Below are 18,441 nucleotides of genomic sequence, written 5' to 3'. Positions count from 1 at the left end.
AACCATTTCTTGTGGGGGGACTTCAACTCACCAGGAGTCTGCTGGAAAGACAACACAGCAGATAGGAAGCAGTGTAGGAGGCTCATGGAGTGTGTGGAAGGTACTTCCTGACACTGCTGCTGAGGGAGCCAGCTAAGGAAGGCACTGGACCTGTTGTATGGGAACAGAGAAGGAGGGATGGGTCATATGATGGTTGGAGTCCATCTTAGGTACGGTGATCACAAAAAAAAAAAAAAAAAAAAGAAAGAGTTTTCTATTCTTAAAGAAGAATGGATCAGCAGAATTACTGACTTGAATTTCCAGAGGGCAGACTGTTTAGGAGACTGTTGACAGAGTCTCTTGGGAAGCAGTCCTGAAGGGCAAAGGAGTCCAGGAAGGCTGGACAAGCTTCAAGAAGGAAATCATAAAGTTGCAGGTGCAGGCTGTCCCCACATGCCTAAAGAAAAGCTGGAGTGGAAGAAGAGAAGCCTGGCTGAACAGAGAACTTTGGCTGGATCTCAAGGGGAAAAAAAGAGGTGAGTTTACGAGCTTTGGAAGAAAGGGCAAGCTTCTCAGGCAGACTACAAGGATATTTTGACGTTATACAGGGAGAAAATCAGAAGGGTCAAAGCCCAAGGAGAACTTATTCTGGACACTATTGTAAAAGACAATCAAAATATTCCTATAAATACATTAGCAACAAAAGGAGAGTTAAAGAGAATCTCCATTCTTTACTGGATGCAGGAGGAAACATAGTGACAAACGGTAAGGAAAAGGCTGACATACTTAATGCTGCCTTTGCTTCAGTCTTTAACATTAAGTTGGTCTCCAGGTGCTCACTGAAATGGAAGACAGGGACAGGGAGCATAATGAAGATCCTATAATCCATGGGCAAATTTTCTGAGACCCACTACACCTATGCAGCCAGCAGGACTAGGAAGTGATCATCCCCCTGTGCTCAGCACTGGTGAGGCCACATCTTAAAACCTGCGCTCAGTTTTGGGCCCCTGAAAAAGGCACTGAGGTGCTGGAGCGTGTCCAAAGAGGGGCAGCAAAGCTGGTGAAGGGTCTGGAGCACAAGTTTTATGAGGAGCAGCTGGGGGAGCTGGGGTGTATTTAGCCTGGAAAAAAGGAGGTTCAGGGGACACCTTATCACTCTCTACCACTGCCTGAAAGGAGGGTGTAGGCAGTTGGGGATCAGTCCCTTCTCCCAAGTAAAAAGTGATAGTACAGGAGGAATTGGCCTCAAGCTGCAGCGGGGGATGTTTGGAAATGAGGAAAAAATGTCTTCACCAAAAGGGTTGTCAAGAACTACAGCAGGCTGCTCAGGAAAGCAGTGGATTCACCATGCCTAGTAGTATTTTGGAGACTTGTAGATATGGCACTTAAGGACATGGTTTAGTGATGGATTTGGCAGTGCTGGTTTAATATTTTGACAGAATGATCTTAAAGAGATTTTTTTCAACCTAAACAATTTTATGATTTTTTAGTTTTTCACTCCAAGATCTTTCCCTTTTCCCTACAAGGCAGAAGGTGAGAGTAAAGGCTTGAATTCACCCAGGAAACCAACAGCAGGGCTGGGAATGGTACTCATCATTCAAATTGCAGTAAGGAGCCATTCAGGAACCAGGTTTTCTGTCATCAGAGCCAGTATCTCTCATTAATAAAGGATCTGCTCTGCATCAAGATTGCTAGTTAGATACTGAACCAAGATATAGGAGATAATTTCTTCAGTCCCATTTTCATACTTAACTAAAATTTGAAGTAGGGAAAATATTAGTCTCTGTGTCTTACCACAAGAGGGATGTTCTTTCTTCCTCTTCTTACCCATCTTGCATAATTGAATGGTTACAGTTTTTAGGACAGGGATTGTCTCTTACTCTCTGAGTCCGCAGCACCTAGGGAAATTCTGTCCCATTCAAGGGTTCCCAGACATCACCACAACAAGCATGTAGTGAACATTTTTAAAGGGGTTTGTTCAGTAGATTCCTTGTTGGAAGATGACATGTGTTAAACTTGGCACTGGGGCTCTGTTCACCCTGGTTTCTGAGACTCTTCTGTCATACTGTACAATCTATAATTCCAGTAGTTGATATTTCTTTCCATGTCCTGTAATATTTTAGACACGCATCATAAAAATCAATAGCAATATAAAATCAGCTGAAGTAAGGATATATTATGTGAAAAGCTCCAGGAATTATCAAATCAAGCCACAAAAGAAAATTTCTCATTCTTTGCTTATATTTATGCCTCAGACTTTACTCATATTTATGAATGTAATCAGCAGTAACATATTCACAATTCTCCACAAGGCTACATGAAACAGAAACCATATCATCACAGTAACAGAGAGAGTTACACTACTGCTACCTATGCTGCAAAACCGTTTGAGTGTCACTGGAGCAAAGTTTGGCATTGCACATCTTCAGCTTTGTTTGGTATTTAAATGTGAATACTGCTACCATTGCAGCTACAGTTTTAGTTGCATGCTAGGATGTTGCATGCTTGAATGCTGCAGGCCCATTCAAGCTCCTCTCTTGAAATTTTTGAAAGATCCTTTTAAAAAAAAATATTTCTAAAGACAAGGATATTAATTTTTGGATTTTTTTTTTTTTTTTTACAGTACAACATCATGCTGCCTGACACTGAATTTCCTGCCAAACAATAGGCTGGCCTGGCACATGAACAAACTATGTAGCTGCTAGCATGAACAAAACAGTCTTGCCCCTTCCTCAGTCATTCACAGGTAACCTGTTTTTTTACAGAAATACTAATGTGTCTTAAGATCTGTTCTAACTGCAAAATCATTTTATCTCACTGATCTACTATTGGTGATTGAATCAGGCAAAGATCTCCCATAAAGAAGTCTGTGAAAATGGAGTACAAAATGCACATTATGGAATTGAGGTTAAAGCTCTCAGTTGCTAAGCTTACCCCCTCTTCAGTGGGCTTTTGAGAACACCACTGCCCTATTTTAGGAGGTGCTGTAGGATCTGTTTGTGGTGTTTTCTTTTCCTTTAAGGTTTATGGGGTTTGGAACTTGGAAAGTAGCTTGGAAAGGAACCCTTAAGCCTAAGGGCAGGTTAGTATTTCATATAGAGGAAAATTTTTGTAAGAGGAAGATTTTTCACTATTTCTAAAATACATCACTGGCTCTGTATTAGCTTGATCAGTTCAGTTTACTTTGAGGTGGGTTCTTGTCTCTTCTGAGTTTTATTTCTAACAGGCTTTTTCTTGGCCACTGTTTCCCAGCCAAGTAAGGTCAAGACTACACAGATAATTGCTGATCCTTAATTTATTAGCTGCTTTCAAAACCAAAACTACAACCTGAAACTGTTACTGGAAGCTGATCCAAAGCCAGCAAAAGTCTTTAGTGGCATACACTGGATGGAGCCAAGGGGGCATGCTGCTGTATCAGGTGGCAAGTCCAAACATCTGCATATTCAACTTGGAGTGACTCAGATTCATCTGGTCAAGAGGTCACAAACTTGATGTTCCCTGAGGCCAGGTCCTAAAGGACTCAACCAAGCACCCTCAAATTCTAAATGTGAGATCTGTGATTAGGGACTTCACCCAGATGGTCACAGCCAAGTTTATGAAGTTGTACAGGAGTTCAGAACTATCTCCCTGAAGGTAGCTCTGAAAAAATGGTAGCTATGGTTTTGAGGCATCTTCAAACTATTTTCATGTTCCTGTGAAATGTGGTTTGCAAATAAAACAAATAGAACAGAACATTTCTTAGTTGTGTAATGAAAAGAAGCCTCCTTTCCTCTCTCCTTAACTTCTTCCATCCTGCTTTTGAACACTCTGGTTTTAGCAAAATAGCAACAGGCCATTACACTTTAATGAAAAAGGCTTTTATTAGATGATAAGAATTCCAATTAAGTGTCCTATTTCAAACAGAAGTTTGAAGACAAAGTTGGGGGGAAAAATCCCAAAAAAGTACATGAATATCCTTAAATTCAGATGCACAACAATCCCATATGTATGAAGATATGTATGAAGATATCATTATCCCTTTGAACAGCAGCTTCTCTGCTGTACCAAGTTCACAACAGCAATCCAAGGGTCCAGAGAAATGGGCTGTGGAAAAATACTGAGTGGAGCCTAGACAGTAAGCAGGCTTGTCAACCTGTAATTTGCCTACTTTCTGATTTTTCCTTGTAGCAACCCTCATTTATTTCCATTCTAACTTCTCTGGATGCTACAGGCATCAGAAAGCAGAGCTGCAGTTGATTGGTGCCATCTAACTTAAGACAGCACAGCACCTCAAAGTGGGAGCTGTGAAAAAGCACTGAAGTGACAGGGAAGTATAAAGCTTCTTTCAAGTCAAAGGAGGAAAACAGAGCTGGATTTGTATTTTCAGCCACACAGCTGCCTTTCTAAATATTTCACATCATATATTTTTCAAGCATATAAGTTAAGCCTATGTCTTTGGCAAAGATTTTCAAAAGCAATCTAATTTTTTGAGGCTGGGACCTAAAATTTGCTGGGAAAGAGGGTAAATGGTCACAAACAGAATCATTTAAGTAGAAATGCACAAAATCACTATAATTTGGAAGAATCACGTAAGTCTTCTTCTTGTGCCCTTGTCTTCCCTGATTTCACAGCACCCTGCTGCAAACACAATGAACAGTGCACATCAGCCTAGGAAGTGGGAACGAAAAAGGTTCTCTAATGAAACATCTCACCTGGCTAATAGCTTCTATCTTTGCAAGCAATGCCTCTGTGTGCCTCCCCACAGTGCAGGCTCACCATCTGCCTGTGCTCTAATAAATGAACTCACATTACAAACACAGAGCACAAACGTACTCATATCCTGAGCCTACTGCACCCAAGGGTCAGATGTTTTGGCAGTATGCATCACTAGCAAATGTTTGCTCCCAAATGCTTGAAATGGCTCAAAATCTTTCCTAATAACAATTATAACCAGTGAAAAATTCATCACAGCTATATCATGGTAAGGTAAAACTCCTTTAAAAATACTTATCTATTTTCACTAACTGTATCTCAGCAATATCTTTCCAATATAAAATTCTGCTTCCCACAGAGTCTTGCATGTATTACTAATACCATACACCTCCCTGCCTCCCTGGAACATCAGCCTAATTTTGGAACCTGCAGGCTTCCATTTCCAAAATTTCACTTTTTAGATGAACAGCTTATTTAATTATATGTCATCCCTGATCTGTGAAACTCAGGAATTTTTTATCCCTAGAAATTTAAACGTAATCTTACAATTTTTCCTTCACACACTGATGCTTAACACTGATATCCTCTCCAAATACACACGCATATAAGTGTGTATATATATATATATATAAAGATATATAAAAGAATATATAAATATATAAATATATATATATATATATATAAAAACTAACTCTTCCATAAAGCACTTCCTAATTTGTGTTTTTCAGTATATTCAGATGTATGAACTGTTCAACAGATCAAACAAAAAAATAATTATAACAGGTGAGCATATTAATGACATTTTCAATTTCATACACCAGTTTTCTCCTAGGAGACCAAGGCTGCTTACAGCTGCTGGAGTTTCAGGTCTCACTTTGATAGCCCTTGGTTTCATAGAAGTGATGCACAATCAACCATGGCTCTAGCCTTATATTAATTACTTCAATATTCTGCCTTTGGAACTCAAGGAGCTTTCAGGTACCTAGAAGATGCACCTGAAATAGCTTTTTAGCTACCAAATGAACCACCTAAAACCTGCTGTGATACTATCACCTTAAAGTCCAAATGCTTTTTTCTCAGTAGTGCATATTTCTAAGGAAAGAAAGCTCACCCATCCATACAGTATAGACACAATACCTGCGTGGATTTCTGTCCGGTCGTAGCTTCTTGTCACACATCAGACTACATCAACCAAATTTGACAGAAGCTGTCCTTTGACAGAAAGGACACGCAATGTCAGAGAACTCAAAGACTTCATACTTCTGTAAATTTGTTGAAAATAGATGACAGTCAGACCTTACCCATGTCCTCACTGCTCATTAACATCATTCCTTAATACATGCTATCCAATTCCAGGAGGAGACATCAGAGAATCCCACACTGAAAAGTGGCATACAGGATTCCCTGACTTCAGGAAAAAACCTTAATCCAACTTCAAACTTTATTAAACATCAGAGAATGTAAGGTCAGGGCACCAAATCATTTTTTAAAAGAAGAGTTTTCTCAGTCCAATTACTTCAACAATTATTTCCTTCTATCCTAAATATTGCTCAGAACAGCGTGTTGGCATAAAGGAACTTACTACTTATGCTTGCCAAATGCAGCAGCTAGTTCATCTTAAGGGGAACAAAAAGCAGGTCTTCTACAGAAAATTGAGTCATCTCAGCAGCCTCCACTGACTGCAGACAAATCAAAGAACAATCAGGACATTTATTACAATCACAGCACAGTGGCTTGGTTGCGCAAGGTGAGCATGATTCAGTGCATATATGCTTTTTCCCAAGTCATTTTAACACCATTATCCCTGATTACCACATCTCCCTAAGGACAGTTCTACACAGAATGGTTTGGGTTGGAAAGGACCTTAAAGATCATCTAATTCCAGTCCCCCTGCCATGGTTCTCAGAGCCCCATCCAACACTGTCAGAGAAGGAGCATCCCCAGCTTCTCTGGGCAACCTGTTCTGGGGCTTCACCACCCTCACAGTAAAGAATTTTTTCCCTATGTCTAACCGCAATTTCCCCTCTTTCAGTCTGAGCCACTAACTCCTTTTCCTATCCCTGCAGTTTGTTCAAAGATACAAGGTACAGGTATTGCTGGCATGTGCTGCTGGTGAGCTTACTTGAGCTTGGGAAGGCTGAAGAGTTGGGGGAGTAGATCCTCTTTAGTCAGCACTGCAGCAACCACATGCACCCCATCAGTTACTATGTCTCACATGATGAGGCAAGGATTTCTTAAAGCTGACTCAACTTCCTCAAACTTTACCACAGTTACAAAAATTTGCCATGATTTAAAGCCCACAGAAGCAGAAAAAAGTGTACACAGAAATACTGAAGCTATAGCCACGCACAAAACCATGAATTATTGTTCTGGCAATAGTTCAGTGTAAAAAGGAGCTCAGTGGTTGTCTGAGTCTATTAGCTAAGTCTATTGGGCTGACTCAGGTCCTCTGATTAATATTTTTGATTCTTGCCTACATCTCATTTCCTTTTGGGGATGAACAGTTCATTGCACTTGCCTGTGCAGGTGATGACAAGCACACAGCCCCATGATAAGAAGCCACACAAGGCATTCCTTCAGTCTCATTTATGTGCTGTATACTCCAAAAGGACCAAGCCTGCAGTCCTGAAAGGCACTTGGAGTTTCAGGCTGCAAGCACCACTAAATATCAACAGAGCTCAGACTACATGTAGTCATAGCAAAACTGCCATGCTAAAGAAGAACATGTGCTGATGAAAGCCACCAAACAATGATAGCTCAGATTAGGATAGTGCTGTCATCATTATATCTCTTTTTAGCAATAGCTTTTCATTTACTGTAAGTGTTACTATATATTTATTACTAGCATGGCAGAGAGAGCTAATGGGCTGCACAGCAGGGGCCAGCAATGAATAAATATCTGGGATAATACCCTCCATAAAAAAAGGAGATGACATGTAATAACCCTCCTCAAAGGGTCATTAGGAGAATTGTGAATGATTTAAGCTTTTTTTTTCTCTGAGGCCAAAGATTTGTGATCTGTTGCAGATCTATTTCTAACCATATCAACCAAATAAGACCTTTGGCATCTCCAATTTGTTAAAAAAAATTGACTGGTTAACTTTGTAACATTAAGTTTCAGGCTGGAAAATTATTACTTCTTTCATTTCATGCACAATACACCCAGTGTTAAGAGTCTGGAAAAAAAAATTCATTATTATATCCTATGTCATAAACAGAGGGAAAAAGTCACCGCTGGTCCACATCTGATGTGTATGACTGGGTCATCTAACAACACACAAGTCCAGCGGGATGACAGCTTGAGTCAAGCAATCACATACTCGTATATACAGCCAGAGATTGAAACCCTACTCAGAACAGGGCCACCCTCACAGTCACAGGATGCTCAAGGCCTTGGCCAGTCTTATTCCAAGTATTCCCAAGAATGAAGGCTCCAAAACTTCACTGGGCCCTGCCCCAGCATTTGATCTCCCCTCACTATTTCCCCTGTTGCAAACTGTGTACATTACACGGGATCAGCACAGGCCATTGCACAAGTCACCGGATACTTCTGGGCTTCCTCTGCTGCACTGCAGCTGCTCAAAATGCAGGTTAAAGACCCAGGCATGATTTTGAAGCTACATCATCCAAGAGCACAGAAAAGGTCCTGCAGTGCAAAGTGCCACAATGCAAAGAGCTGTAAGGAAAGGATGAAGTTCTTTCAAGAAGTTACATCTGCAGCAGCAACAGTGCGGTGGCTTTTAGTGGTAGGAAGAGCAAAGACCAACACAGCTTTCCTGGGTGTGATGGAAAAGAATTAAGACCTCTGTCCAGGAAAGAAGCAGCTGACTACACTTCATATCAAAGAAATACTGATTTCAGTTTCAAACAGGAAACTGACTTGCAAAACTTCAAATATTTCCGCACATTAAATGAAGAACATCTTAAATTAATTAGGGATAAATACAACCTGATCTGCTAACATGCTTCTTCAAGCATGAAATCAGATCGATTAGGATCTGCCTTAGAATATAAACATTTGTTTACACATCTAAATGCTGAGCATATTAAAAAGATATCATTATCAAAATACTAAGGCAGCTTACACTATACTGCTCACTGAGTCTGTTTCATTCCTGTATCTGAGAAAGTACACTCCAAAGTCCTACACTCCAAAGTCCTACAAGTACTGAAAGTGAATGAAATACTATAACTTTAACAAGCCTCAAAAATCACAAGTGACAGAAAACACAGGATACTTATTTAAAAATAGTTTTTAATAAAAATGGAAGTTTATTTATATGCTTTACCTGTTCCTCCAACAATGTGGCACAGGTTTTATTTTAGAAGCAGGAATACAGATGCTCAACAGGTTGCCTGCATCACTAAACTGTCTTAAAATTGAATTAGAAATAGAATTCATATTTTGTATCCTAGAATGGAAACCAACAAGAGGTACTGGATGCCAACTTTTTTGGTTCACCAGAAAGATGAGCACACAGCTGATGTGCTAGTTTCCATTTCAAACAAGCAATGAACTTATGTCTCCCTGAAAGGCTTTCGAAACTTGCTTTGAAGAAAAACTCTTGGAACACGCAAGTCTTCTTTCCTATTCACAGTTTCTCGCTGCACATATTCATTGACCACTTGCTCATATCCCTCAGCCTTGAAAAGCTGAGATAAGAACTCTGAAAGAGAATTAAAAATAAAAAAAAGAAGCTAAAATATTATGTTTAAACTATTTTTAAAACACCAGACAGCATTTATATAAGCATATGTTCTTATGTGTTACAGCATGAAAATCACACAGGCCTTCAGATTTCAAGCTGTTCTACGTGGGCAGACTGCTGAATAAAAATCAATAAAGATCTCCATTGGAAACATCAACCTAAGCAAAACAGCTTGTAAAACTGGGGCTTAAGCTAGTTACTCAGTTGAATTTCCAAAAATTGCCACATCTCTTATTTTTTTATTAAGCCTTGTCATTCTCATTGTGACTGACATCAGTGCATTTTCCCTTTGTGCAGCTGACCTTCACTAGCTGAATACATCACTTACCACAAATATTTCAAAGGTAATCCAGCTGTGCAGATGCACTTCTGCTCAGGGAAGAATAACACCCCATGTTACATGCAATTGCTCAACAGAAAAACTGACAAAATGGCAAAGAGGATATGGGGGTATCAAGACTCCACTAAGTTGAACTGAAAGTATTTTCCATAAACAAAAAAATTTTACTCAGAGCCTATTTCCCTTAAGGAAGGCAGAAGCACCTCACAAACAGGGTGACCTATGCAGCAGGAATTGACTTCTCATGTTAATTAAAAATCATAATTTTTCCTTTCCTGCACCTCATTTCACTTATTCAGGCAGCAATTTCACAGTAAATTTAAGCTGTTCTAAACTTCCCTTACTTGACAGAAAACAAAGACATTCCATTTTTGACTGCTCAGGGGGATTAGCATGATGAAACAGAGATCATGTGGGTAGAGGAAGCACCACCAGAGATGATGTGCTGAGGAAGATGAGACCACCCACTTTGGTGGCACTGCAGGATTATATCAACCCAAGCCCAACATGGCTGTAAACACTGTGTGTTCATGTAAAATGGGGACCCACACCAATGAAATATAAATAAACAGCACTCCATTGTGGACCTATTGAAATCCTATTGTAAGGAAGTTGCACATATTTCATAATACAAAACCACAACCATGCATTCCTACACAAATTTAGTATTATTTCAAACAGCAGAAGAATGGATTTTTTTTCCCATGGAAGAAGTCTGGTGTTGCTATCTGCCATATTTTAAACAAGTATAATTCAAATCACCCCATGCAGCAATAACTTGGTGTACCAATGCAGTGCTAAAGAAATGAAAAATAGCAAAGGTTGAAACCTCTGTGGAAATTGATGGGAGTCATGTCTCCAGTATCAAAAGAATTCTCAAGTATTAAGCAATGTTTACATGAAATGAATGAGATCATAATGATTAAAAATGGGAGTAGAGGTGATCTGTGAGACAGTCACAGACCAGCCCAAGGAAAAACAGTTGCTGACATGAGCAATATAAAATAAATTCTCTTTTCTCCTTCCTTCCTGTTCCTCATCCCTACCTCAATTCTTCTTGCAAGGGAAACATGCATACTAGCAAGGAACTTCTCATTCAGAAGCTATTCTAAAACACAATAAAATGAGATTTAAAATTCCACAGATAGGTCAGTCTCTTACTTGTTCCCTTTAGCATCCATTCTCTTTGTAAGAGGTAATTGTTTAAACAGAACTTAAAATCAATAAATAACAGATCCAGAAATGCTTCAATGAAGTTGTAGCACGGCATTACCTTAGATTTCATCATTGTCCTATAAAGAATAGGGGGAGCTCAGACAAGAATAGTGGTTTTTATGTATCAGAAGCAATTAGTCAATATGTTATGGCATAAAATATTAATAACATTTACTTGGCTCCAAATCGGTCTCTTCAGCAGCTGTATCTTGCTTTAGACTAAGAACAAAGAACCCCACAGAAATAAATTCACAGCTCTTGTTACACAATGCTCTACAAGTGATGGGGGGGAGTAGTGAGTTTAGCATGAGGAACTGGGAGTTAGAAGCTATAGCCAAGCTATAAACCCAATTCATTTTAAGAGTCTAAGCAAATTCCTTCATGTCTCTGAGCTTCAAATTCTCCACCAGTAAACTGCAATAACTACCCTTCCTCCTAAACCGTTATGACCACTGAACAAAAACTAAATACTGTATCACATGGAAATGGTTTTTTGCATTGTCTTCACTAAAAAACAAACCCCAGAAGACAGAGTGACCACAGCTAGTCAGTGCTATCTCAGCAGGATTTGTGCATGAGCTCTTCAGTGCTGCAGTCATGGTTCTGCTTTTAGAAGTCAATAGACCTCACCCCGTTCAACTGCACAAAGAATGATGCCAAAAGAATAGCTTACTTGCTTCATGAAGATGATTAATTCTCTTACTGAACACAGGTCTTTTCCCCTTAGGTAACAAACCTGAATGAAATTCAGCTAATTCAGAAACTCCTGCTCTTGGAGAATTACAGCCCATACAACAAGCTTATAAACAAGAAAGCGCTCACCAAAGTTCTGCCATCCTAAATAACTGCTTTTTCTCAAAAAGGATGGTAAACGCAATAAACCACAATTTAACAGTTCATCCACACAAAATAGAACTTCCATGGGCATAATAGCAGTTTGCTGGAGAAGATGCACAGAAAAGAAAGCACTCTACAACGTCTTACCTTCAGTAAAAAAATACGACCGTGTCCCATCTTGTCTGACATAAAAGTTTTCCCCAAGTTTGCTGCCTGATTTAAACCTGAGCATTGCATGATCATAGAGGCCATAGTCTCGGAACAGGACACACTTGCCTGGTTTTAATACCTGTCATCACATAATACACACATGCTTTAAATAAGCTAAACAGATTTAGTCATATATAGGTATATTTATTTGTGTATATGTACAGACATAGGTAACTAAGACAAGGTAGACTAACACAGTCAATATAAGATTACAAGAATAAAATACAACTGTGAGATAGATAAATGGATGTAGATAGATATAGATATAATTCATTCCCTGTGCAACAAAAAGGTTGTCCAAAAACTGGATTGACTCTTAAAAATATTTCCCCATGAATAAAAGACTACAACTAGTTTTAGAATACCTATTTGGGTGCTGATCAGCTAAATTAGCAACTCTTCAAACACAGAAAAAAGAAGAGAATACACAGTTTAATAAAAATTCCTATCAGGGCAATTTTTTCTGTTGGCTATTATCCTGTTTAGTGCCTGATTTTCTTTAATGGTTAACAATAAAATTTGGAATATTGTGACATTTCTTTTTTCAGGGGAGAAAGAATATGCAATATGTTGTGAAATAAATAAGAAACCATTTTAGCAAAGCACATAATGGATTTTTTAAATTGCTTTTTGGTAAAGAAAGCAAGCTATAGTTTAAAGTTTATAAATACATGGTCATTGCCCATGCTGATTTTAGATATCTAAATATTTATATGAACTAAGAACCAATCCTGATGTTGGAAAACAGCTGGAGATATACAAAAAACCCCCTAATATTCCTTCTTCAAGCTGCTGATAGTAAGCCAAATAATATCAGAAAATAAAAGACCCTTAATACACACGTATGCAAAAGTAAAAAAATATGTTGACTGTTTTCCTCTGCAGTCAATATATGACATCCCAGGAAAATTCAGAACAATCACAGTTCAGGTTGTTTAAACCACCCTTTGGATGGGCCTGTCCTAGTCTGTCAACTAGCAGACAGCTTAGGGGGGTGAGTTTCTCTAGATTGATGTTGACTTCTGAACACTCCACTTTTAAATCACTACAGGTCAAATATGTTTCATAATAACAGCAACATCCTAACTGCAGGTCACTGGATCTCTGGAAATTAGTTTTGGCTCACTTATGAACACAGACAGCTCTGCAATATATAAACATTATTCACAGCATACAACCCAAGTGACAGCTTTAAAATCACAGAGTCAGAGAGTGACCTGAGATTGAATGAGCCTGAAAGATCACCTAGTTCCAACTCCCCTGCCATGGGCAGGGACAACTTCCACCAGATCAGGTTGCTCAAAGCCCCATCTATCCTGGCCTTGAACACTTCCAGGAGGAGGACATCCACAGCTTCTCTGGGCAACCTGTACCAGCACCTCCCTAAAGAATTTCTTCCTACTATCTAATCTAAACCTACTGTCAGTTTGAATCCAATCCCCCTTTCTTGTCACTACGTGCTCTTCCTTGTAGAATCTCTCTCCATCTTTCCTGTAGGCCCTTTTCAGGTACATGAAGGCCATATTTTATATATTTTTATATCTTTTTGTTACACTGATGGCATGAATTAGGTCTCAATCCAAGCAATCTCACAATACCAGGAGATAAAAAAGGGAAATTGTAAAATATATTTTAGTCCTGCACACTTGGTGAACTAACAAAACACATCCATAGAATATAATATGAAAACTCACCATTGCAAGAGAGTAATTTTCTCAGAAATAAAATATACTTTTGAGCTAAAAAGAAGGAAAGTGCTTTAAAGGCTGTCAAATCAGCTGGTTTTACCTTGTAAATGTTCCTCAGGACAAGATGCATTTTGTCAGGATGAATGGCAGAAAGCACAAATATCAATGTGACAACATCCACGGAATCTGCTGGTATATTGTCTAGAAGATCATCTTTGGTAAGATCACACTGGAACACTTTACATCTTTCAGTACTATATAAGGCATTTTTCTAGAGAAATTAAAAGAGCAAGCTTTCACTGACAATTAGCAGCATTTGTTGCTACAATAAAGTAAAAATCTTGTGAAATTAATCAGTAGAGAGACACAAAACACAGTGGTAAGATAATATTAACCTCCAACTGGTGGCTACTGCTATCAGAAATTCTTTGCAGCTAACTACAATAGTGAAACTATAACTAGTAGAATAGCCTGTTCCCACAAATTTGAGAAGGAATGTGCACTAAGACAGTTCAGAAAACATACTATTTATGTTTTACCCCTGCTTCTAATCTTTAAAGAACACTTAAACTCTATTGAAAGAAATTACATATTACAGGATGATGAAAGTAAAGCTCTTGAGCTACAGGTAGAGTGCAAACAGTCAGGATTCCTGTCACATAATCTGCAGCTAGGCTGCTCTAGCCCACAGTTTTGCCGTGGAAGACAAAACCTCAGTCTTGGCAAAAAATAAATTCAGCAAGAGCCTTGGAGGCAGATGACATTAAGTCATCCAAAACCCAGGGTACAGGCTCAGCCCAACCTCATCTTGGGGTGCAGCCACAGTATCCCGGGGAGCTGCTGTCCTCTTCTGTTTGCCACAGGTATTTCTATTCATCTCTTGCACGATAAATGCTGTCTGTGCCTTGTGGTTCTTGGTCACAATGCTTCCAGTTAACAGATATATAGAAATTTACCTGTGATTACAAATTTCATAAAGACTTTTAATGCCCAAAGCCCCCACCAGCCCTGCTGCAAGGCTCCACTTTGGACTGCAGTACCCACGACTAAGTGTAAACATAACTACTCCTAATCAGGTTACAAATCCCTTTAACAATAATTTTCCTAGCCTTGTTTTTAAGGTTCTCCTTGGGACTCCCTCTATTAAGGGCAAGCTTCCATGACAAACAAAATTTTGCTTTTTTTTTGCACAGTCAGCAGAGACATAGTAGTGCACCCAAAAAACACTGTCTTCATAAATCATTCAAGTATATACCACAATGCTCTAATTTGACACTGAAAAGCCAAGTCTTGAGCAATGATTTGGCTTCTTACATAGGATCTCCACTGAAATGCATCACTCTCAATTTTTTTGGCAAAGCATAGTCTACCCTTCCTACAAAAAGGAAGCCAAGAGAAGTCTGTTGTTACAGTCATTTGTAATTTTAGAAGCTCCTAAAAAACACTCTAAAAGAAGTTCCAAATATCACACCAACCTTCACATAGTCAACAGCTCTAGGAGAGAAGTCACAGGCATATGCAAAAATATTCTTATCTTCTTCTAAGAGTGGAAACAAGCAGTTCCCAACCCCACAGCCTGCTTCCAGAATGGTCAGTTTTTGATCTGCAAACTGGGGAGAAAGCAATACAAGACAAAACATAACTTTTGTTTTCTCATCACATGAGCAGAGTCTCTGTTCAACCAGCATTTTAAAAGCTATAATCGATTTTAATTATGATTCTTCAAAAAAAACCCAAAGTAGACAGCCACTGCATAATCTGACACTAAAACCAAGACATCCCAAATTTCTGCAAAACTAGAAATAATTTTAGAACATACTAATATTTCTTCAGTCATCTACCCCTTAAGTAATCAACAGACTTGTGCTATTTCTGCCTTGTCTTTTATTCAGCTGTAAGGAACAACAGATGCATCTGGCTATTCCCCCTAACTGTGTTCAGCAGCCAGCCTGCAATTCTGGACGCTTTTCTTTAAAGCAGTGTACTGAAGTGCACCAGCTTGCACACAGAGAGACAAGCTGTCTCCTTTAGGACTTGAAAACCAAATATTCCAGACTGCATTCTCAGCATCCAGGATGCTATGAACAGCATCCCCATCCAGTAAGAGCCAATTATAAACTGAAACTAAACTGATGCATGTGATTCTGAGACATTATCTCTGAAATAAAAAGAAAACACACAGGGCACTGCAAAATTTACATGTGTGCACTGCAAACTTTACATGTGTCAGCTCTTACCCAAATGGCTTTGTTCTAAGTATTACTAACTCCCCTGGAAACAACAGATTGGAAACAATCAATCCCATCTTTTACAGCAGAATTGCACAGATCTTACCTCACGACACGCCTTTAACTCTTGAAACTCTCTGGTTGTCCAATGTCTGTCTTTGAAGAAGTTGGTGCTGTTTCTTTTGTAAAATAGATCCCAGTTCTTCTGTGCCTCTTTCTCCAGTTTTAGTTGTTTGAACTCAGACACCAAAACCTGATCTTTTGCCAGTTTTTCCACTTCTTCTGGGCTAAGGACTCGAGCACTATGGCCTTTTTTTTGGAAAGCACCATCTTCAGTAGATGTTGGTAGTATATTTAAGCAATTTGCTGACGCCTTTTCTTGGAACATGCTAGATTCTTTCACACAAACATGAACACCAAAGACCCAAGGATGATTTTTTTTCTTTAGTGTATGGTTCCATCACTTAACTTAGGTAAAATAAGTGAGAATCTAGAAGCAGAATTAAAAATAAGAAATAATTACAGTATGCATTTACTACAACTTTAGTGATCTGTCCTACCCAATGGACTTGTATGTCACCAGATTTCTCTTAATTTCAGAAAACCTTCATCTAAACTAAGAACTGTATACAACATCACACTGATGTCAAATTTAAAGAAGGCACTTCAGAGTATCCTGGTCTTCCCTCTGCATTCTAGAAACCCAACAAGAGAAAGATGGTGCAGCTGTAACTTTATTTTCACTAAAAGAGATTGAGAGGGAATGCAAGGGCTTTGTTTCTCATTAATCTTACTTAGAACACTTCAGAAAAAAAAGACAACTTAAGAACAAATGACATTTAAGAGTCACATTAAAATTAATGAAACAAAGTGTATTCATATTAGCATTTCTCCTTCCTGCTCTCAGCTCTGTGAGAAAACACATTTATAACATTTCACCAAAGGAAGAGAACAAAACAAGTACTGTGGCCAAAATGCCCAGAGCTGGCTGTGCCAGCATTCATCCCACTGCCTCCTCCTGAGGATTCACACTGGTTTTAAGAATCACAGGTGGTTTTATTTTCAGAAGTTCATAAAAAGAGCTTCACACAGGCTGGGAAGGGAGTCAAACATTTTCTCTGATGTTCAACTGGTTCTGACATCTGCCTTGTCATACACGTGCAGATGCTGGATAAGGGAAGATGGGAATTAAATCCTGCATGACCCAGTAACTTCCAGGGAAGCCCAGGTAGCAAACACACACCACTCGTGTGTTTGACACCAGTGCCTGCCCAGAGCCAGGCACTGGTGTCGATTTACCAAAAAGGAAATGAGAAAACCGCAACAATACACACCCTAAAACAAACAAACAAACAAAGCTACTACTTCACTTATGTATTTTATCCTATGATAAAATACATTCTATGAGAATCTCATAGAAATGAGATTTCTTCATGGACTGTACATGTTATATACATGTATGTACATGTTATATACGATGCTATCATGATATATACATGTCATGACACAAACACAAACATAAAATACGGAAGCGTGCAAATGAAGTAAAGAACTGTCAGAATTTCGTCCAGCGTCACAGACACGCCCCCTTTTCCTCCAAAAACAGCGCAAGAGGTTATGAAGAAGAGGCTCTTTCGAAAGGACGTCTCTTCAAGAAGAGCATGTCCTCAAAACAAACAAACAAAAACTTAATCAGCAACATTTTCTGCCTATATCCCAGGCACGCTCCATTATTTCATCACAGAAGGAGCGCACACGCAAACAAACAAAGGCGAGCCAGTCCCTTCAGTGACGCCTCTGCTGCGGTGGGAAGGCAGCGCGATGATCAACTCAGTCGCAACAGCCCATCCTGAGGCTAAAGAGCCTTTTAAAGGTGTTTAATCCAGCGCTAAGCCCACAAACATGTAACACCTCCGTGTGATCCTCCGGTCCCCCCACGCGGAACCGGCTTCCCTCCGGCAGCTCCTGCCCCAGCGTAGCCGGGGCTCGGATACCCCGGCAGGGAAGGCAAGGAAAGCCCCTCCTGCCCTGCTCTGCACCACCCTACCGAGGGCGGGGAGCGCCGGGCTCCCACCTCCCCGGGGACCCTCCCCGGGGCAGCAGCCCCAGCCCGGCCGCGGGCCCCCGCCTCGCCCCGCCGTACCCGCCGCCAGCCCCGGAGAGGCTTCCCGGAAGGGAAAGCCAAGAATTTCCGGGAGGACGCCGGGCGGCAGCGCACGGAGGAGAGGGAAGGGACCGGCCGGGCCGGGAGCGGGGCCATGAACGGCTCGGCGAACTCGTTGCTGGACAAGGAGGAGCACCCGCTGCAGCTGGGCGAGAGCTTCGAGCGGCGGCCCAAGGCCTCCTTCCACACCATCCGCTGTGAGCGCCTCCCCCGCGGCCGCCTCTTCCTCCCCGCTCGCGTCCCGTCCCCCGGCTGCGCTGCTCCTTCTGCCGCGCCCGCCCCGCTGCTCCACTCGCCTCCTTCGCTCCGCCATCGCGGCGCTCCCTCCCCGCTTCGTCCCCGCTTTCTTACCCGCTCCCCGCCTGCCCCCTCATCGCCC

At 40.3% G+C, this 18,441-nt stretch overlaps 2 protein-coding genes across 4 annotated transcripts in view; one reads left to right on the top strand and one right to left on the bottom strand.

Moving 5' to 3' along the window:
• Positions 1-8,909: 8,909 nt before the first annotated feature.
• The window catches only part of METTL6 (methyltransferase 6, tRNA N3-cytidine), a 9,627-nt gene continuing 95 nt past the window's right edge, over positions 8,910-18,441 (bottom strand). Inside the window, exons 1-6 of one of the 3 annotated variants that reach the window (XM_059847324.1) lie at positions 18,042-18,182; positions 16,005-16,388; positions 15,146-15,280; positions 13,771-13,941; positions 11,920-12,061; positions 8,910-9,338 (exon numbers count right to left, since the gene is read on the bottom strand). In XM_059847324.1, the coding sequence (XP_059703307.1) occupies positions 9,190-9,338; positions 11,920-12,061; positions 13,771-13,941; positions 15,146-15,280; positions 16,005-16,286 (879 nt within the window). In that variant the 5' untranslated portion in view covers positions 16,287-16,388; positions 18,042-18,182 and the 3' untranslated portion in view covers positions 8,910-9,189. Of the gene's footprint in view, positions 9,339-11,919; positions 12,062-13,770; positions 13,942-15,145; positions 15,281-16,004; positions 16,389-17,945; positions 17,969-18,041; positions 18,183-18,441 lie in introns of those variants that run through there. The other 2 variants (XM_059847331.1, XM_059847340.1) reach the window with 2 other exon arrangements.
• The window catches only part of EAF1 (ELL associated factor 1), a 19,628-nt gene continuing 19,311 nt past the window's right edge, over positions 18,125-18,441 (top strand). The window contains exon 1 of the mRNA XM_059847352.1: positions 18,125-18,259. Coding sequence (XP_059703335.1) covers positions 18,157-18,259 — 103 coding nt within the window. The 5' untranslated portion in view covers positions 18,125-18,156. The remainder of the gene's footprint in view (positions 18,260-18,441) is intronic.

The sequence above is a fragment of the Haemorhous mexicanus genome, chromosome 1 (assembly GCF_027477595.1).
Source record: "Haemorhous mexicanus isolate bHaeMex1 chromosome 1, bHaeMex1.pri, whole genome shotgun sequence".
Taxonomy (NCBI): domain Eukaryota; kingdom Metazoa; phylum Chordata; class Aves; order Passeriformes; family Fringillidae; genus Haemorhous; species Haemorhous mexicanus.
Note: the sequence above shows the minus strand (reverse complement) of the source record. Positions and strands in the feature narration are given on the sequence as shown.